This window comes from Dermacentor andersoni, chromosome 4 (assembly GCF_023375885.2).
Source record: "Dermacentor andersoni chromosome 4, qqDerAnde1_hic_scaffold, whole genome shotgun sequence".
NCBI classification, from domain to species: Eukaryota; Metazoa; Arthropoda; class Arachnida; order Ixodida; family Ixodidae; genus Dermacentor; species Dermacentor andersoni.
Window position 1 is genome coordinate 42,428,838 of NC_092817.1, and position 21,682 is coordinate 42,450,519.

General features: G+C 46.0%; 2 protein-coding genes across 3 annotated transcripts in view; both read right to left on the reverse strand.

Annotated features, from left to right (window-relative positions):
• Positions 1 to 8,783: 8,783 nt before the first annotated feature.
• gol (ring finger protein goliath) lies at positions 8,784 to 20,357 on the reverse strand. Its single transcript, XM_050184105.3, has 4 exons — positions 19,294 to 20,357; positions 12,744 to 12,997; positions 10,995 to 11,234; positions 8,784 to 8,928 (listed from the first exon to the last, which is right to left on the reverse strand). The coding sequence occupies exons 1-4, from the start codon at positions 19,727 to 19,729 to the stop codon at positions 8,875 to 8,877; spliced, it is 984 nt and encodes a 327-aa protein (XP_050040062.1). The 5' UTR covers positions 19,730 to 20,357; the 3' UTR covers positions 8,784 to 8,874.
• A 1,022-nt stretch (positions 20,358 to 21,379) lies between these two features.
• pds5 (cohesin associated factor B pds5) overlaps positions 21,380 to 21,682 on the reverse strand; it is a 74,478-nt gene continuing 74,175 nt past the window's right edge. For both annotated transcript variants that reach the window (XR_008613635.1, XM_055073650.1), the window contains one exon: positions 21,380 to 21,641. The gene's annotated coding sequence lies outside the window, so the exon portion shown is untranslated. The remainder of the gene's footprint in view (positions 21,642 to 21,682) is intronic.

Consider the following 21,682-nt stretch of genomic DNA (forward strand, 5'->3'; position numbering starts at 1 on the left):
AAGAAAGGAAACGCAAGCAAGGCAGATGACGATTATCGTTGTGTGGCAGATATACACCCCAAAGGGTGTACCGTTGTCTAAGAGTGTAGAGTTTAATAATAATAATAATAATAATAATAATAATAATGACAACAACAATAATAATACGTTACCATTGATGATTTTCTGCCTTCGTGAAACGTCAAAATGGAAGAGCCTGGTAGAATGGCCAAGGATCAGTGATTCACGTACCGATCTCCACAGATCCGTCACATTGCCCAGTTTACTTTTGGCAGCTGCTGTAAGGTAATTTATTGCAGTTTTCTTCAACGTTATTAACTGCATACTGTTAATAATGTCAGATGTGGCACTAATCCAATTTTAGACCATTGCAGAGAGATACAGCCGAGAACTACTTATAAAGCCCGTTTCAAATATGGTGCGAATTTGACTGCGTTTTCGCACTTGCGAATTTCCTGTTGCGGCAAATGGGCTGTCGGGCGTGCGATTTTTCGATGTTCGGACTGCTGAACTTATCTGCGAAAACGCACATGCGGCAAGGACGGGGAACCCATCACAACGTGGATTGCAGGGACGTCACTGACCTTCCTACAACCCTCTAAGAAAAGTTTGCACCCTTTGAGTCGTATCTTGCCACACAACGATAAACGTCATCTGTCTTGTCCGCATTTCCTTTCTCTAACGCTGCGAGCCCGGTACTTGCCAGTAACGAACGGCATGCGCGTTATCAGCATGACATATCATTCCCGACGGGAAAGTAGCGGGCGCAGCGTTTTCAAGAAAGTAAACGCAAGCAAGGCGCACTCTTAGGCAAAGTTACACCCTTTGGGGTGCATCTCTGCCACATAACGATACGCTCTAAGAACAGTTTACACCCTTTGGAGTGCCCCTTCTGCCGCACAACAATAATCGTAATCTGCCTTGATGCGTTTCCTTTCTTTAACGCTGCGAGCCCGGTACTTTCCAGTAACGAACGGCATGCGCGTTATCAGCATGACATTTCATTCCCGACGGGAAAGTAGCGGGCGCAGCGTTTTCAAGAAAGTAAACGCAAGCAAGGCGCACTCTTAGGCAAAGTTACGCCCTTTGGGGTGCATCTCTGCCACATAACGATACGCTCTAAGAACAGTTTAACCCCTTTGGAGTGCCCCTTCTGCCACAAAACAATAATCGTAATCTGCCTTGATGCGTTTCCTTTCTTTAACGCTGCGAGCCCGGTACTTTCCAGTAACGAACGGCACGCGCGTTATCAGCATGATAGCATTGCCAATCTGCCTTGATGCGTTTCCTTTCTTTAACGCTGCGAGCCCGGTACTTTCCAGTAACGAACGGCACGCGCGTTATCATGCTGATAACGCGCGTGCCGTTAAAAAAAGCAAAATTACACCCTTCTGCCACACAACGATAATCGTCATCTGTCTTGTCCGCATTTCCTTTCTTTAACGCGGCGATCACGGTACTTTCTAGTAACGAACGGCGTGCGCGTTACCAGCATGACATAGCATTCGATTCCCGACAGGAAAGTAGCGGGCGCGGCGTTTTCAAGAAAGGAAACGCAAGCAAGGCAGATGACGATTATTGTTGTGTGGCAGAGATACACCCCAAAGGGTGTAACTTTGCCTAAGAGTGTGTGGGGTTTAACGTGCCAAAACCACTTTCTGATTATCAGGCATGCCGTAGTGGAGGACTCCGGAAATTTCGACCGCCTGGGGTTCTCCAACGTGCACCTAAATCTAAGTACATGGGTGTTTTCGCCCCCAACGAAATGCGGCCGCCGCGGCCGGGATTCGATTCCGCGACGTGGTGCTCAGCAGCCCAACACCATACCCACTGAGCAACCACGGCGGGTCCGGAACCAGAGAAGTCCTCCAACAACGGTTGCTGTCGATGTGCGCATACCGCCTTCGATTGTAGGGCAGATGACAAATGCTTTAACGCTTTAGGCGTCTGCCATATATGTCGTAGCGACAAGTATATCGGCTCAAGTGAGAATATTGAGCGCTGTGTGCTGTTTCATGTGCCCGCTGTCCGTGTCATACGGTGCCTGCACTTCAACAGATTAGAAGAGGACATCCTGAGATGTATATATTTGGCGACAATTATTAATTGCACAACCTTGCGCGACACGTGAGTCTTGCTAGCAGAAACATTCTCAAGATTTAAAAAAATGTATCTTATCTTTGCACCAAATGGAGGCCGCTATAAAATTTTTGTGCGGCACCGCGTTCCTATATACTTCAAGCGCGCGAGACAGTCACGTGCGTCTGCGTTATCTCTGTGCCAAAAGGCGTTGACCAGCTAATACTCCACTCAGTTATGTCTATAATGTAGTGAAGACGCCACGTGCGCTAAGCCTAATTTCTGCGTGGAGGACAGGCACGAGCGCGCCACGGTCACGGGTCATGGTATGGGAGATTGCATTGCAGAGAAGCCATCTTACGAGGCTTCGTGGGCTACCAACCGGTTATCGATTATGAAAACTAAAGGCTTAATTTTCGCATAAAACAGCGGCTGAAATGACATATCCGATAGCAAGTTCGGTCTCGCTTCTACGCGGAGCCGTACTGGTGGCGAGGACTTACGGAGTCGCCATCATGTCGGAAGCGCCTCGCTTGTGTAGTTTGAGGGATAACGTAGCGCGCTCCTCATATAGAAGGGCAGCGGATTGGGCGAGTTGGTGTTCCATGGTAACAATAAAATTCAAACAGCGCTAGACGACAGGACCAGAAAGAGGAGGAGACAGAAAGAGGAGGAGAGATCAGCGCCGTGTTTGCCTCCTCCTCTTTCAGGTCCTGTCGTCTAGCGCTGTTTGAATGTCATTGTCCTCATATAGCTTTGGTTGTCGGCGCTCAATCAAAGCAACACGCGGGAGCCTTCCTGGACCTTTATATAAGTACTCTCAAAACGACAGATGTTTTTTTTTACTGTCAACACAATAATCTTGGGCAAACAGAAAGCACAGAATGGTTTACAGACGCTATATCTCTTTACCGAATACGTACAGCGAACGCCCACTGCGCGCGGTCGCCGCGATGGAGTCCTCCGAACCGGTTTCTTACGTGAAAGGTAAGCACTCGCGGAGAGCAAACCATGTGAAATATGTGCTTATGGTGGGCAGTCTGTATAACCAAATGGAGCATAAAAGAAGGAAGCCTCACTGCAGCGATCGCACGCGTTCGCAGCGACCGAGTGCGTGTCTGCATCCATGTCCGCGCACACGTTTCGCTTTCGCTGCGGACGCGTTTTCGCACCGTGCCGTGAGCTTGCCGCAGCATATGAGGATTTGACTGTACACAAGCAACCATTGTCGCGTGGATGCTATCAGAGCTGTTCAAAAATAATTTCGTTATGTCTATCATAGGACGTTGACGCCTACAGCGACTTTTCATGTGCCGTCGCGACGATTTAACCTTTTTTTTCTTCTAAATTCTTGGATGTTTCAATATCATTATTTATCAAGTTTCATCGCACTGCATGCTTAATGGTCTTAGCGAGCAATTTCCCGCTGCTTGTTTTTCTTAATCCAGTACATTCACTGTTTGGTGCTAACACAAACTTGAGCATACGTCATACTATTAATGAGAAAGCTTTACTGGCCGCGAACTTGCGATTTCGCCGTGGCCGTGCTCCGAGGAGGCACATGACGTCACATCACGTTCCTCGTCGTTGCGTTCGCCTCCGCTCGCTTCGCCAGCTGCGTCGCATGCCTGATAAAATGTCGGATGATTGAAAAGGAGAGCTCGCGTGCGTCGCAACCACAGTTGAGGTGGCAGTATGGACGGCGACAATTCTGATAAGCAGGAGGAGGCCTGGAATCGACATCGGAACGAGATGAAGAGGAAACGAGTCGCTGCAGGAAACAGACCACCAGCGCGCCGAACGACTGGCTAAACGCCGCAACGTACATAGCCAGACAACCAGACTAACCTGGACTTGCAATCAAGATTAACCAAGGCTAACCATGCTATGCCTTAGCTTTCGCTACGTATATCCTGGCATAGCCGAGCTAAGCCACTGCAAATTTTTTCAATGCGCTTCTTACCGTTCCCTTTCTATCTGCCAGTATCTAGCATTTCTATGCCAGTATCTAGCATCAACAAGTTCGTAGATCAAACTTCATGACATATAGCAGGGCAGCGCACGCGGGTGTACGTCTCAGTGCATGCTTTCTGCTACTCACTGAACATCGTTGCCCCGACGCCGTAACCGAAATCTTCCTCGCGGAAGTAGCCGCTGCACACCCAAGTTGGAGCCGATGGCTGGCTGCTTGCCGGTTCAAAGTTTCGCGATCCAAGCTTCACGCAGCTTCTTGTCTTGCGGGTATGTGTGAAGGGTGATAACGGGCTCCGTTGCGTTTTGCGGCACCGAGCGGTAGCCTACCATGTTGGACACCTTCAAAGGCAGCCACTACCTATTATAGTGCGTTCAAGCTAGTGTTGTCAAGTAGAAACCCGAAGCGGGAAAAACGTCTTAATCCGAATCGCAACGCAGGTGGGTCTTTAAACTTCCGTTTTCAGCTTGCTTCGGCGCTATCGAAGCAGCTGACGCGGCCGCTGTGTCCACGTGATCCCTCATACAACGTCACGCCGACGGCGGCACCAGCTTTTCCAGTGGTGGAGCTCGCCCCAACGTCGCACGGGCTCTTCGCCCCTTCAAGTGCACGCTATGAACTTGCGCAAGCAAGATACAGATCTACCCAGGCACCTTCACGTGCTATACACTCTTAGGCAAATGTACACCATTTGGGGTGTGTATCTGTCACACTCTAAAAACAGTTTGCACCCTTTGGGGTGTATATTTGTCCCACAACAATAATCGTCATCTGCCTTGCTTGCGTTTCCTTTCTTGAAAACTCGGCGCTCGCTACTTTCCTGTCGAGAATGCTGCGTCACACTGATAACGCGCGTGCCGTTCGTGACTGGGAAGTACCGGGCTCGCAGCGTTAAAGAAAGGAAACGCGAGCAAGACAGATGGCGATTATTGTTGTGGGACAAATATACACCCCAAAGGGTGCAACTGTTTTTAGAGTGCAGACAAAAATAATCGTCATCTGCCTTGCTTGCGTTTCCTTTCTTGAAAACGCCGCGCCCACTACTTTCCTGTCTGGAATGACATGTCATGCTGATAACGCGCATGCCGTTCGTTACTGGGAGGTACCAGGCTCGCCGCGTTAAAGAAAGGAAATGCGGACAAGACAGATGACGATTATCGTGTTGAGACAAGATAAGCCCAAAGGGTGTAATTTTTTAAGGAGTGAAGGGTGTACATTTGTTTAAGAGCGTACGACCCAAAGGGTGTAAACTTTTATAAGAGTGCTCTTAGAAAAGTTTGCACCCTTTGAGGCTTATATTGTCCCACAACGATAATTGTCATCTGCCTTGCTTGCATTTCCTTTCTTGAAGACTTCGCGCTCGCTATACTTTCCTGTCGAGAATGCTGTGTCACGCTGATAACGCGCAAGCCGTTCGTGACTTGGAAGTACCGGGCTCGCGGCGTTAAAGAAAGGAAATGCGGGCAAGACAAATGATTATCGTTGTGGAACAAGACGTATTCAAGAAAAGAAACTAAAGCAAAAGCAGATGACGATTAACGTTGTGGGACAACACCCTTGGAAAAATTTACGCCCTTTGCGGTTTATCTGTCCCACAACAATAATCGTCACCTGTCTTGCCCGCGTTTCCTTTCTTTAACGCTGCGAGCCCCGTACTTCCCAGTCACGAACGGCATGCGCGTTATTAGTGTGACGCAGCATTCTCGACACAAAAGTAGCGAGCGCCGAGTTTTCAAGAAAAGATAAACGCAAGCAAGGCAGATAACGATTATTGTTGTGGGACAAATATACACCCAAAGCGTGCAACCGTTTTAAGAGTGAAGCCCCAAAGGGTGTAAACATTTTTAAGAGTGCACTCTTAAAGAAAATTACATCCTTTGGGTCGTATCTTGCCACAGAACAATTAGTCATCTGTCTTGTCCGCATTTCCTTTCTTTAACGCTGCGAGCCCCGTGCTCCCAAGACACGAACTGCATGCGCGTTATCAGAGTGACATGGCATTCTCGAAAGCATAGTGAGCGCAGCGTTTTCAAGAACGGAAACGCAAGCAAGTCAGATGTCGATTACTGTTGTGTGGCAAATATACACCTCATAGTGTATATAGTTTGTGTACGTATAAAGCGTGTTTCTACAAAAACTTTAAGCAATATTTAAAAGTACCCTCTTAAAACAGTTGCACCCTTTGGAGTGTATATTTGTCCCACAACGATAATCGTCATCTGCCCTGCTTGCGTTTCCTTCCTTGAAAATGCTGCGCTCGCTACTTTCCAGTCGAGAATGCTACGTCACGCTGATAACGCGCATGCCGTTAATGACTGGGAAGTACCGGGCTCGCAGCATTAAAGAAAGGAAATGCGGCCAAGACAGATGGCGGTTATCGTTGTGGGACAAGATACGCCTGAAAGGGTGTTAACTTTTTCAAGAGTGAGGAGTGTGCGCTCTTTAAAAAGTCAACACCCTTTGGAGCGTATCTTATCCCACAACAATAATCGCCATCTGTCTTGCCCGCATTTCCTTTCTTTAATGCTGCGAGCCCGGTACTTCCCAGCCATGAACGGCATGCGCGTTATCAGCGTGACGTATACTATAGCATTCTCGACAGGAAAGCAGCGAGCGCAGCATTTTCAAGAAAGGAAACGCAAGCAAGGCAGATGACGATTATCGTTGTGCGACAAACATACACACCAAAGGGTGCAACTGTTTTAAGAGCGTTAAACAAATGTACACCCATTGGGGTGTATATTTGCCACACAACGATAATCGTCATCTGCCTTGCTTAAGTTTCCTTCCTTGAAAACGCTGCGCTCGCTACTTTCCTGTCGAGAATGCTCTGTCATGCTGATAACGGGCATGCCGTTCGTTAAGAAAGGAAATGCGGACAAGACAGATGACTATTATCGTTTTGTGGCTGGCAGAAGGGTGTAATTTTGCTTAAGAGTGTAGCCGTTTTGAAATGACAAGAGGGTTCCTTTGGAGACATGCCGTCAGTGGTGGGCTGGTGGCGACCAAGAGGTGACGCTCGAGTCCCAGCAGCGGGCAGCCAGCGCGCTGGCTGCATGGTGCAAGGAATGGCTGGCTGCCCGCCATGCTGCCCGCGGATGGCGCGCATGGCGAACGTGTAGCGTATCAAAAATTCACGGAGCGTATGACGCATATATATATAGCGCGGCAGAGATGGGAATTAAACGATAGCAGGCCAAGAAAATATCGTTGCACTGGCGAGCATGGCGTACACTATCCGCTGCTCGCCGCCCACGAGGCTTGACGCGAGCCAACTTATTTGCGTGCGCTGGCAGGAAAAGTATAGGCACTACGATCGAAATCTAGAGGCCGTAATCCCTTTGTACTTCGTGTGCTTCATTTTTTAGCTGTGCAATAGTTCTGTGCGCATTATATGTCCGCAGAACTCTGCACACATTCAGAACGTGCACGCCTCCTTAAATACGGAATAGAAAACCGCAAAACCAACGTGGCACGACTTTTTTTTTTTTCTTTTCAAGTTGTTAGTACACATACAGGCCAATGCAGACAATTTCCTTCCCTAGTGAAGCTGCCTAGCTGACCCTTATCTCGACGTTCTCAGCTATACAGAGGAAATTATACCACAATTTTGAACCAGGAATTAAATGACACAACTGCCGCGCAAATTCTGCGTGTTTTTGCAACCAACTCTAAGGTGGCACGTGACTAATACGGGTGTCGCATGCACGGCGCACTTTCGATCACGATCGAATTTCTCGGTCGCGATTGCCTCCATTTCGCAAGCTGCGGGAAGGAGCAAGATCGCGGTCATGAATTCCGATCCGGATGGGGCTCAATCACCGTCAAACGCGCACGGTGTGAAACCGGCATAAAATTTGCAAATCGTAAATAACAGTCGTCTGGTGGCTGTCAGTCGTCAGATGGTTCCAAATCGATTCCATTCCAGCGCTTGCAGCACACGCGACATTGCCTGGGGGCGCGTCGGCCGCGTCAGTATAAGCGAGCACATGCTGACCTTTCGCAGTATCGACCAGTGCTGTTGCAGTCCATCGCCAATCCGGAAATGGAAACGGTCTCCCATATAACTGTTGCCTCCGCCGCACTTCGCGGCCGCACCATAACAGCACAACAAAGGCTGAGCGGAGCGAGAATCATGTGTTCAGTTCGCCGGCCAAAGAGCGCCTTGAAAGCAGCAGCTATAGCATATTTTCTGCCCAGTCAAGCGGCAATGTCACGTTCAATAGGTGTGCAACTTATACAGCTGTCTGCCGCCGATCACGGTTACGATACTCTGCAGACGCTGCTGCGATTCTTGTGGAGACGGAATGCACGATACTTTCTGCCCTACTACCACTTGAGAGCAAATTTGAAAAAGTGAATTTGGTAAAGGGTTCTTCTTTCGTTAAAGAGGAGAGTAAGCCAAATTGAAAAAAAGAAAAGTCACTGTCGAAGGACATGGCTACGTATTCTATTTCATTTGTATGATCAAGATACTGACATGGCAAAAAACTGCCATGTTACACCAATCACCTGAATAGAGTTGTAATATAGAGACCTTTCAGTGATTTTTGGATATAGCGAAGTGAAGCTGATGAGACTGCTTTGCGTCAGTGAAGAGTCTGTCTTTGTCTGCAAAGAGACAAATGCACAAAAGTACTGCTGATCCAGATGCCCTGCCACTGCAGTGTCAGGAGTAATCCATTTAAGATGCACCACGAGGAGCTTTCAAAGGATTCAAGGGAAGCCATGGTGGGTGATGAAGGTGAGGTTTATTGGTGAGGCAAACAGACACACACACACAATTGCACAGTGGAGAAGGTAGGAGGCGCATTGAGTAGATTTCAGCGGGCTTCTGGATCGTCTTCTAGCACACTCTCCTGGCTGCCAGCTGCATACTGTGAATGAGAGAGAGAGAGAAAGAAATGAAAATGCATCAGAAGTTGGCTACTCTACACAAATCCTAAAATATCTCAGCTGTTTAACACTGACTGGCAATTTCATCACAGTACTTCGCATGCTATAGAAACAATTACATATGCTTTTTATAAAACAACGTAGTAGGCAGTAGTACTTGCTTTCTCATGCCCTATTGCCACCATAATTTTACCTGTCACAACAATAGTACAGTGCTATTGCCAATGTTCAACCAACATTTTACAATCTGGGGCCAATGATGCCCAATGCATATGCTGGCCCTACTTCCTGCACTGCTAGGGAAGCTGTTGCATGTAGCTATACCCATGGTGTCAAAATGAAGGAACTAAAATAATGTGCCATCTTACTGGAACATATTGCTAAATTATGCATGTGAACATCACAAAACCAGCTTTCTGTTCCCGTTTACAGTCTATGCCTTATTGTGTTCACATACAGGCCTGCTTCCTCCAGCTTCACAATAACCAGACCCTTGGGGTTTTATGTGATAAAACCATGATACGATTACGTGGCACACTGTAGTGGGGGACTCCGTACCAATTTTGTCCACCTAGGGTTTTTTAATGTGCACCCAATGCATGGTACATTGGTGCTTTTGCATTTTGCTCCTAACGAAACGTGACTGTGGTGGCTAGAATTTTATCCTGCGACCTCTGGCTTAGCAGCGCAAGGACCTCTTTAAATATACATGCCAAATGCCAAGTTGGAAGGTAAAGCTTATGACATCTACTGCCAGCTTTTACATGGTGACTGCTATTTCGACTGGCTCACCTTGTCGCTGCCTTTCCTGATCTACGATGAGCACACCTTATTTCTCACGATTGGTGCTCTTTGCACAGTTTATGAAGTTGGCTGAACAAAGGTGCCATTTTCTTTTTACACAAGTGGTTCTAGTTGTACAAGCAAATGCAGTAACATGGCCGAAAACTGCAGAAAAAAAAGTCGCATTAAGACGGTATGCTGTCCCGAGTAAAATTCTGAGAAGTTAACGCCATGCAAGTGTTTCATTTTCTTTCAAAAGTGAGGATAGTTGCAATCAACTTTTATATTTGACAATGCACTCAATGTCAGCTTTATTCCAAGACAGTTTTTGTATCCTGAAAGTATCCAACAAAACAGCTGTTCCAACCGCACATTCAGCTAACTGGTTAATGTTGTCTACAATAGTGGCGCCACAATGCAGCAATGCTACCATTAATTTTTTTCCACAGTGTGAAAAAAAGGTTAACTGAACACAAACATATCTTGCTGTGTGTTCTGATTATATATTTGCTGAAACTGGTATTAGGCACAGGGTTCCTAGCAAGTGGGTATGTTACGCATACTAGCTGCCTTCAATTTTACAGAAAACATACACCACAAATTTTGTAATTACAATGAATTACTGATTATCATACATCATCCTGCTACCTGCAGTCAAAAAAGATTCTCATCTACTCTGTCTGAACTGTGCTATCATGACTACAGCCGTTCATGAAACACAAGTTTACTGAAATTTTCATATCTTACTTTGCCCATGTTATTAAGGACTAATTGTTAAAACATACAGCCTAGCTTACACCATGCCTTCAGTCACTAAACACGTTACTGTTACTGTTACAAATTTCTTTGTTTCAGGCTCACAGAGCCAGGGACATGACAGAAAAAAAAAAAAAAAAACTTTTTACGAGTGGCAGCCTAAGCCAGTGATCAGACAATCTCAGAGATAATACACAGAAAAAGCTACAGAGGAAGGTGAATTGATAGGAAGCATTTAGTGGCAATCAACAGATGTGTCCATGGTTGTTGTGTAACTACAGCAAAATGATTCTCAAAGGCTCCTCTGCCCTTCCCACCACCGTGGGATGCCGACATGCAGTTGGCTCTGGTTTGCCTGGCATGTTTGCGATATCATCCGGCTGCACCAGAGGACAGTGCAAGAATGCTTCTTGCTTCATTGTCGTCATGCCCAGTCGCTGACTCTAAGGACAAGAGAGCGACACCACTGCAAGCTCAACATGCAGGTATTGCATGGCCAAGCACACACCACAAGTCCATAATGCTTGAGGATGTCCATCTTGCACATGGGGCACGAGCGCTGCTCGAGTAGCCACGGGTCCACACACGGCTTGTGAAATGAGTGGCGGCAGGGCAGCAAGCGGACCAGTTCTCCCGGCCGCAGGGGCTCGATGCAGACGGCACAGCACTCGGACTCTTGCTCGCCTGGCCGCAGCGTCTGCACTGGAATGCGGTCCAGCGCCTTCTGTGCAGCACTGCATAGCCGCCTCTGCGATTATCCACCGACTTGGAGTTAGTGAATGGCAGTGTCGCTACTCTACGACAATGATGACCGACCAAAACCCTGCACGTTAAAAAAGAAGTGAGAGATAAACATGCACAGCAGGACAGCCAGTGAGTGCTGAATAAATTTTGTTGAAAGACACTAGACTTCTGTAGTCATTGTTAAGAATTAACAGCATAACTGTGCATAGCCACGACAAGTTTACTCAAGGCTATTACAGAATAAAGGTGACCTCCAGCTACTGCTGTTTTGTGTTAGCCAGCTCCATCTTATGCCTGCTAATTTCTTATTACACCATCTAATTCCTCGGCTGGATGCACACGAAGGCGTAAAATATGTGATCAGACTTGCTTATCGACACACAGTATCTCTTTATCAGAAAACAACGGAAGAGACAATGACATACTCATCCTTTGCTTTTCTTACAAAGCACATCTGTGATGCTGAGTAATCCTGAGAATTATCTTCTAAGAAACTCATTTGTATACCTAATTCATATCTTTATATTTGGGCTCTTTTTGAGATGTCCACTCTAAGCATCTCGCATTTTGCTATACTACTACTGTATTCAGTTCATGCTCACAGCGACTGTAATGAGAGAAAAATGCTATCTATGTGTTCATGCGTGACATAAAATGTGTAACTTACATGTAATCTTGATTATTATGCAGTTGAGAGAATGTTTTGTTGCATGTCTTGCAATGCTACCATGAGCAAATTTGCTCTGTTATGAAGATAAATCAATGGTTCTTGCATCCTAAAACAAATTCTGTGCTGGTGGTGAATAAGTTCGAAGATCATGTTTCTAACTAGAGGTGCGCTTGCATACAAATGCACCAAATGCAGCTTGTGCATGCCGAGTGTGCATCCAATATTTTTGGGAGAGAAATTTCACTCCTGGTGTGAACGAAGCCATCGATCTCAGTATCCCCAAAACAATGCTTCAAGCACTGAATAAGCAAGGTTATCTTGGTCTTCACTGCATTTCCTAGAGCACCAGTACTTACAGATGAGCAAACTGTCAATACCACAGATTCATTGATAAAAACGTCTATGCAACATGAATTACTGCACTGGCCACTGACTACAATTTGTCGCAATTTAGCGCCGAGACACTTTGTGGCTTTGCACAGTAAAGTGATCAACAGTGGCTGAACAAGACAATTAAATTCCCAGCCTGGAGCCGGTTCAACAAGAATACAAGTACCCTTGTGGAAATATTGGCTCTAGGTTGAAGATTCTCTTGTTAAGTTACAGCTGTTAGCTGTGAACCTTCCAGTGAACCTCTGTCTTGGTTGGATTTGTGTAGTAAAGTGTTACAGGTAGTTATTGGCCTCCATGAGCAGCTGGCTGTATACCTCAATGTCTGTTTAGAATAGAGCTGTTAATTAGAAGCATGCAGCTGGCTTTTTCTGTTCCTCTGAGTATTTCTTGCATCAGCTGTGTTCAATCGATCAGCCCGAACACAGGCACAGTTAGGAGGAGAGCACTGACCGCGAGCAGGTCCTTGGCATGGATGTACCGAAATCGCTGTACATAGTAGAAGACGAGCCAGGCGAGGGAGATGATCATGAGGATGATGAAGGAGACAGAGACGAAGAGCACTGAGGTACGGTTGATGCTTGGGTAGGGGAAGGGTCGGTGGCTGCCCACTGACATTTGCATCAGCACGCGTGTACCATTGTCCACCAGGCCTGCTATTTGCTGCCCCTTCTCCCGGCCAATCAGCACCGAGATCAGCTGGGACACTGCACAGGCAGCATTGTGTTCAGCAAGTCAGTCACCCTGTCATTCTGGAGGTTGCCTGAGCGAATAACCACAGCAACGCAAGGCACTGACATGTCCGTCATGACGTTTCACACATATCTATTGCCTTGAGGAAGCAAAGGCTCAGCTTTACATGCTCGCTGTGTTTTGGTTGCGTAATCTTCAGCCTAGAAAGCAAATATGTAATTGTAACCCCATGTGCCAACGCTGAAGTTGGTGCTGTGCTTAAATTATGCACTGCTTTTGTCCATTAAGGCTGGCGAATACCACAATTCACAGGTGCTTTGTACAACACAGCCATTGTGTGTCAAGAAAGCCTGGAAAAGACGAAGCCCCACCAGTGCGTAAAACAAGGCTATATCTGTGCAATTACGCAGCATTAAACTGATTGGAAACAAGTATTTCATAATAATAGTTCCTCAAGGATCACCTGCGGCCTTTTTTTGGCAAAAGAAAAAGCAAAGGCCCCTACACAGCAAGCAACTGGAGTTTCATAAGGTGCATGGTTTAAATAAATCGGACAGTCAGTTAATGATTTGTCAAGACAGCCTATAAAGGTGCATACTGCTTGCTATGATGTCATTGTGGCCATCACAATGGAGGACCACTTGCAATGCAAAATGCTGTGCCTTAATCCAATTTGCTTATTCGCAGCTTATGTGCAGAAGTGCCATGGTAGTTGTCAAAAGGGTTCCAATATGGGATCTGTGACGTCACATACCAGCCGCACATAGTCGAATGAGATCTTTATGGGGTTCTCATGCAGGCTATGCAAAGGGCCTAACAACGTATACACACTGGTTAAGCGAGTGTGCAGCAGCTATGCCAAGCAGTGTGGCCACAGAAATGTGGCTATTGTTCCATGTTTTGTAAGCCTCTTCAGCACCGGTAAATCTGGAGCTCCACCCCCAAAGCTACCGTGGACCCACCCCTCATACTCAGCAACATAGCGTACACGATTCTGCCTGGTGCACAAGTATTAATTCTTGCACCTGCAACCTTCAGTGTTTTGTAAGCACCCCTAAATCAAGTAAAATGGCAAAACTGATACAAAGCAAGCAGTATTACCCCAAAGCCGAATATAATTAAAAGTTAGAGTTACAAACAGGGTAATGTTCCTTTGCGTTTTAACACCTTAATTCCTGTTCTAAAATTTGAATAAAAAATTACAGGACACAACAGCAACTTAAAAAGGCCCACATTTTATGACGAAAATTTGTCAAAACATGCCACTGTTGATGGAAACACAAGACGTTGAGACTCCAGATACTACAGTTGCCAGCCAACAAATTGCTCTGAAATGTTACAAATAAAAACGACTAAAAGATCTAGCAAGAATTTGAGCTGTATTGTTAATTTCGTGCACCCATCAGACATACTAGACCCCTAATAAACTGATGAAAGGCACAGGCACTGTGCAAAGGTGTTTGAGGTAGAAGAAGAATATATATATATATATATATATATATATATATATATATATATATATATATATATATATATATATATATATATATATATACACATACACACACACACACACACACACACACACACACTGAGAGCTTCGATGCTCAAGCAACTGAATTGATACATAGGTCTTGCTTTTCATGTTGTGGTTATGAGAATTGGGCTTGTACTTTCGGTTGATCACTTTCAAGGATTATTTCCCTTTTGTGCAATGCCATGCCCTGTCCAACATCTCACTGAAGTAACGAGCATGATGTCAATGGCTCAGCAAATCACTGTGCACCGAAAGTGATCAGTCAAGAATATGGTCTATGTTAATTATTAGTAACTTGACACAAGGGATTCACTACTGTGCAATATGTTAAAAATGTCTGATTTTTGTGAGGAAGAAGTAGACAGAAAATATTAAAAGAGGCTCCCAAAATTTTCTTTTACAAATTTCCAAGAAAGTGTATATGCTACTTGGGCTACAATTTGAGCCGCATGTTATTATGACCTTGGGCCACTGGAATGAACATGCCACCAAAAATTACTACAGGACTGGAGATGGTTCCTGGATGTCTAGATTTCGCAACAACAGTGCATTCAACATTCAACTGCTTTACCACCACCTGGACGCCAACAAGAACGAGGACCTCTGGCCAGTTTTTCAATCACGCTCTTGTAACATGCTAACCTGCAATACATATAAGATACGCAGGCTCTTTTTCAGACATCTAATGCTAAGATGTGTGTCAGCACTAGAAAAGCAAATGTGCATCCAAAGATTATAGCTGCAATGCACACTGACAGTTCTCTGTAGTGAAGACAATATATATGCCATGTACCTTTGGGACACACTAAATGAAGTCTACACCAAGCTTGAACAGCAAACGTTCATATTTACATGCTCACTTGACGATCCTGTATGTGAACATTTTCAGCACTGAGAGTACTGCTTGTTTATGCAAACATGTCCGTTAACCATCTGCAAAGCAAAAGAACAAGAGGATATATCCAAAGGCATTACATTCTCATGATACATTATAACAAATACCTGCGCCACACAGTTCATGCTATTAAGAGTCTATAGGACCTTAAGGAAGGGAACCGAGGGACCCGATTGTTATTAATCATATCATAAGAAGCCAACAAACAAAGGTACCGAAGACAACATAGGGGAAATTAGTTGTACTTGCTAACTGAATTAAAGAAAGGATAAATAACAAATAAATGGAAATGAAAGTGGATGAAAAAGCAACTGGCTACAGGTCGGATAGGAACCCATGTCTTCGCATTACGCGTGCATTACGCTGCGGTAGCTCCAATGGCAGGAGCATCGCACACATAATGTGAAGACGTGGGTTCGTATCCCACCTGCGACCAGTTGCTTTTTCATCCACTGTCATTTCCATTTATTTATTATTTATTTCTTTAATTCAATTAGGAAGTACAAGTAATTTCCCCTGTTTTGTCCCTGGTCTCTTTGTTTGTTGGTTTCTTATAGGACCTTGAGTTTCTTAGTATCGTTATATCTAAAGTAGCTACAAACATGCACATTGAATGACCTTAATTGTTGCAATTGCAATACCTGCAGAGAGTGTAGAAAGTTTGTTTCCCAATCATAATATCACCAAAAGAAATTCTTTGGCAGGCAAAAGTTCAGGAAGTGCTGCTAAAAACATTGACTGGCATATTTCATGAATAAATATATCAAATTACTTCAGAAATGTATTTATTATGTGCAGCTGTAACTGTTAGCGGGACAGACAACCATACAGAACATGAATCAAGGTAACCCCGCTGATGGAATGATTTCCTATCGCAGTGGCCTAAATTAGCCATGTTTTTGTCATTAAACGTGGATTCATATTTTTCATCCATCACTGAAAGTCGAAAAAAATCACCTTTGGCGCCTCACGCAGCAAAAACATGAAGCTGCATAAGAGGTCCACCCTGTGACCATCTACTAGTGTACACGGTTACTGGTATGTTTATTAGTATTGAAATGCAGTATACTTTTTATTATTGTTTTTCCTGACTTACAATATGCAGATAAGCCTTCGTTTGTAGCGAGCAGAAAAGTGGTGCTGCTTTTGCCTTCATTTCCTATGAGTTGGCTTGGCTCGTCTATCGACAGAACAACGAAGACAGGGGCCAGACAGCCATGACGTAGGGGTGCACTTGGGGAAAAACGCGGTATAAACATGATGAATGTCTGTACAACAATGCGAACTTATTGCACCAGCTTTTTTATTTTCAAAAGTGATTGAAAAAGGTCAACATGTAGGTGGTTAACCACAGTTACACTCACTCCCGTGGAAGCACAATGGTGGGCGGCTTTCACAATTTGTGAGGCGGGCTGTCGGCATCGGTCTCACTTCTCAGCGTTGCTGGATGACGGACTCTTACTTTTTAGAGGCTGCTCAGATTGAAAAATTCTGCTTACTAAATATCCATGCACTTTTGGAAGTAACCACTGCAGATGCAAACATACCGAGGGTGAGCTTTGCGTTGCGCCATAAAAACTAGGACCTTAAAGATCAGTTGTCAGTTCCTTCAACTTGGGAGCGAGAGTATGCATTTGCAGAATGCACTACACTGCAAGTGGCATTAACTTTTAATGCCATAAAGCATGTCTGCGTAGCACTGCATGAACAGCAAAACTTTTAAGGTATGAAACGGTTAATGTTACTTTATGAGTCTATGTGGCATGGGCATTAATGTGATTAGCCTACTCTGTGTTCCATTATGAATTTGTATACCAGTGTAAAACAATGCACTTTGTTATATGGTAAAGCTGCATTTTCCAGTGACTTAATACCTGTGCCACACGGGCGAAGTTAATGCCATTAAAAGTTTAAGACAAGTTTCTTAATGCCATTATATTTCGATCACTGCTACACGTGCATACTTAACGACATTAAGCGTTGCAATAGCAATAGCTGCATTGAAACGGTTAAGTTTGCTTGCATATCCTAATACAATAAAAAACAGTTATCTAGGGAGCAGATGTTTAAGAAATGGCATGAGGAACATTCATCGGCGTATTGCATGTAGTTTACTGCAGGAATGTCATTGTTGCACCCAGCCGTAAACTGTTTGAAGCCAAAGCTAGCTCGACGGCCAATCCATAGCGTAGCCAAAGCATTGAAATTGGAAAAATAGCGCTCACAGCTTCAAAGCTCTCAAGCAGCGATCCTTTAGAATTTGACCGTGTGCTCCAGTTTGTTCTGGCATGCATCGTTGAGAAATTCGAAGGCTTCAGTATGAGGCCAACAAGGCAAGGAGCCGCCGCCGTGCAATCGAACAGCTTCTCCTGGCTAACGCGCTCACGATTAGTGCTCTAGCCGTGAGTAGCGGCAAGATCGCCTGCTGATCTCTACGAAAATAAAGAGCTCCTTTAAAAAAAGTGAAGAATATATTAGTTGCTTTTATCTACAAGTTTGTGTAATATCGCAAGAATATGGTCACTACGGCCACGGCGGGGACATTGTAAACGAGAGTATGCATTTGACAGCCAAGTGAGTAGTAATAATTGTAAGACGCACTACGCCGGGATGAAAGAGCAATTGTTTAAAGAAAGTGAAGAATATATTAACTGTTATTCACTAAGAATCCATTTAGTCTCATCAGTATATGGAGACATTGGGAACGAGAGTACGCATTTGGTGGCCGAGAACGCACTACATCGCGAATGGCATTAAGCTTTAATTCCATTAAGCATGTCCGTGTGGCATCCCATGAATGACATTATTAAGGCACTAGCCAGTTAATGTCATTTTCTGTGCCCTGCTTCCTTGGGCAAAGTAATGCATAAATAGTGTGACTCTTTACTGAACACAGCTAAAAGACGTCTGCCGAGTACTCATTTTATGTGGTTCTATATAGCTAAAACATAAGACTTCTGAAAGAAAAAATAATTCTGCAATGCACTTTGTGGTGTATTGTATCTGCAGAACTTCATAAAAGAGACATGTAAGCTTGATCCTACCCAGTATTAAATTCCAGGAAATTCATAACTCTTGACCACGCCAACACGAGACGACTGTCCTGTGTAAAATGTCTCCATGTAGTAAAGAGAGCTTAAAAGTTAGGTAGCAAATAGCCGCAAAAGTTTCTCCAAGGTTTAAGCTGTGCTCACTGAAGTTGCTGTTAACATGAACATGTTGGAAATAGCACAACCGCGCCTACCGTTATGATGACCACATTAAATTGTCCCCATGCTCTGCTATAAACCTGCCAAAATATCGATCATGACAGAATAGTTCAAATGTGCCAGATAACCGTAACATCCCGCGTACACTAGACAGGTTCGTTCAGACGACAGTACGGCTTTAAAATGCCACATTGAGTACGTAAAATGAAAATCGCGGATAGTAGCTGGACAGCGCGGGGACCGCTCGAGATAGGCATTTCCGCTGGTCGTTTCCGGAGGGTGTTTTACGCTCATCCCTGCCCATCTTGTTTACTGCCAGAATCTTGCGGGCGAGTGAAACAGGTGAAAATGGGAATTAAGCCAACATACTACAGTAGGAGGAAACCTTTCATTTCCTTGTACTACATCAAGAATCACTACCTTCGAACCTTCCGTCGACGCATGCCTTTTCCTGCTCACACTCTTCGCTGTCCCGGGACTGTATTTGTGCCAAACCAAAAAAACATTGCTGCCGCAATGAAAGCGAGCAGTGCTAGGCAGGAAAGCCGATTCTCGGGTGCTACCGCTTGCGCGCAAGTGGCGAGCAGAACGTCTTTCGTTGGAAGAGCGTCCGCAACCAAGGCCTCGGGTGGGCCGACGCGCAGAGAAGCGATCGATGGCGGCTCCCACCTTTGTGGCGCATCTTGAGCAGTCGGCCGCTGACGCCTGGCCCAGGTCCCGCCGCACCGCTGTAAAGCACGGCTCCGGACGCGTTGGTGTTGGCTGCGTGGCGCATCTTGACCGACTCGACGCAGTTGCCGTGCTGTATGAGCGCGATCCAGGGCTCCTGCGGGATGGAGGCTGCGTCCAGCGGCGAGCAGGCGTCGTGCGCCGTGAAGTTTCCACTCGTCACGTGCACCACTACTCCGCTCACGGAGCCCAGCTTGCCCGCGCTGTAGTAGCGGCCCAGTTCCTCGCGCTCAGAGACGAGCTGACCCGTGGCCGGGTGCACGTACGTCAGGTTGATCACAGCCGTATAGTACTCGTCCACATCCTGCGTCAAGTCCGCACGAACCCAGGGAAGCAGTAGAACAGTCACTAGAACGCCGCACGGCCGACCGCCCATGCTCGGACGACGACGCGGATGGCGGTGGCCGCGAGCGACGCCGCCTGACGACGACAACCGGGCGTTCTGCTGTGCAGCTTGTTTATTTGCTGCACGGAGCGTTGGGCAAGATGCCCTGGCAAGGAATACCCACGACTCGCGAAGGTAGTAGCGGCGCGCTAAACTGATTTCGTGTTTACGTCGAGATTCATGCGTAGGTTCTTAACGAGTTCGGGCCGCTCGGTCCCCCACCGCGATTTACGTGTACTGCGACTTAGCTTTGGTTCGACGGCTCGAGAAGAACGCTGCAGTGTCACAGTTTTCATCGTAGCGAACTTGAGTCTAGCTCGCCAGCTTCGATCATGCAGCACTTACACGTGAAGAATCCCGCGTCGCGTAGCATTATTCAGTACTGCGGCTGCCGTACACGCCCGGAAATAGCTGCAGTGCGGCACGGACACACCTTCATTCCGTGTCACGTTGTTCACGTAAGGCACCAGTGCTACATATGGCCTAAATTCACTTCCAGCAGGCAAATGAGTCGCGTAGCTTTGCAAGGACTTTAACAGGGGTGGAACAAAGTACAGCAGACGACGTTCGCGCGCAACTCAACCCGACAACGTAAACCACCCGACTGGCGGTCATTTCAACGCTAGTAGCGCTAGTGGCGCAAGTGACGAATACAGAAACGCTACTTTTGCCCGTTCGAAGGCGCCAGCATCGTTAAAGTTAACTACAAATGCACACATACAAAACAGTGCTCACTGGCTTTCACCTTTGTATTTCCTTACTGTGTTCATAGCATATAATTCGAACTAACAAATAGCATGCACGTCCAGAGTTCGCGCAGCCTATTCTCGAGTTCCCAGCGTTTTTTGCAGCACGCGCTCTCAAGAGAAAGCTTTCAAGGAGCAACAACCTGCAATCACTCCAAAATAACGTATATCCAGCCACTTGCAACGAGCACAAGGCCAACAAGTTTCATATTTGTACACACTGTGTCATGTGGTACCTTGGGAACGACAAGATAACTGCGAACTGCCCGAAGCTGCATACTTCAGCTTCGCGATCAAGCAGATGCATACCGTGCATAAATCGGGCCTGTCCACAGCTCGCACGCTCCGTTGCTCCATGTCAGGACGTCTACCCCGCATACTACATTGCCGAGTCGGGCCAGATATTCTAGATTCACAGGCGCGTAGCCAGGACTTTTTTTTTTTTTCTTACGGAAACGGGGGGGGGGGGGGGGCTGTAGCCGGTAGCGCCCCCCCCCCCCCCCGGCTAGGGCACTGCTCACGGGAACGTGCAAAGGCGATTATTCAATTCCTCTGAGCGGCGAAGTACATTCCTTTTCATCCCTCCACATCCACAAAAGCTGGCGGCTTGTAGGTCTAACAGGCCAGAGGCAGTTTCGGCCGCGAGAGCTAGGCTTGAGGGGCAAGAAGTTTCTTGGAGAAGCTGTGTGTACAGAATAGCTGCCAGGTCACGCAACACTTGTGATGGATGCCAAGCACAGCTGAATTATTTTGGGAGAGGGGCTGATGGGTTATACGTTTAGGAACTTCAAGAGCAAAAGTTCGTACATTTTGCAGGCGGGATCTAGCGAAGAGGTTTGGCAATCACTTTTGATGGTAGACAAATGGAAGTGTGCCGATTTAATAAAGAGGTGTGGTAGGGCGAAAGTGAATCAATTTATTGGCAGTAATAACAATAAATGTCAAAATCTGAACTCTGGTTTTAGAGCTGTCTCCAGTTTCTGTATGCTAAGGTTGAAAAGCACCAGCAGCAGCCTTTCACTTTTACCTCAGCAGATATGTAGTCCAATCAAGAGCTGCATTAGTGCACGGAATGCTGGGATAGGTGCACAATAGACAGCATCCAAAAGTAAGCACCAGTTAAGAAAGTTATTCCATTCCTGCTTCATTCTGTGTCCCTGGAAAGCAAATGATTCCAAAATCTTAAAAACACTGGGAC

What these genes read in the sequence shown, in the direction of transcription:
- gol (XM_050184105.3), bottom strand. Translation starts at nt 19,729, where the DNA reads ATGGGCGGTCGGCCGTGCGGCGTTCTAGTGACTGTTCTACTGCTTCCC. An exon ending in GCTCAAGATGCGCCACAAAG is followed by an intron (nt 12,998 to 19,293) that starts GTGGGAGCCGCC and finishes CTGCCTGTGCAG; the next exon opens with TGTCCCAGCTGATCTCGGTG. An exon ending in ATGCCAAGGACCTGCTCGCG is followed by an intron (nt 11,235 to 12,743) that starts GTCAGTGCTCTC and finishes GGATAATCGCAG; the next exon opens with AGGCGGCTATGCAGTGCTGC.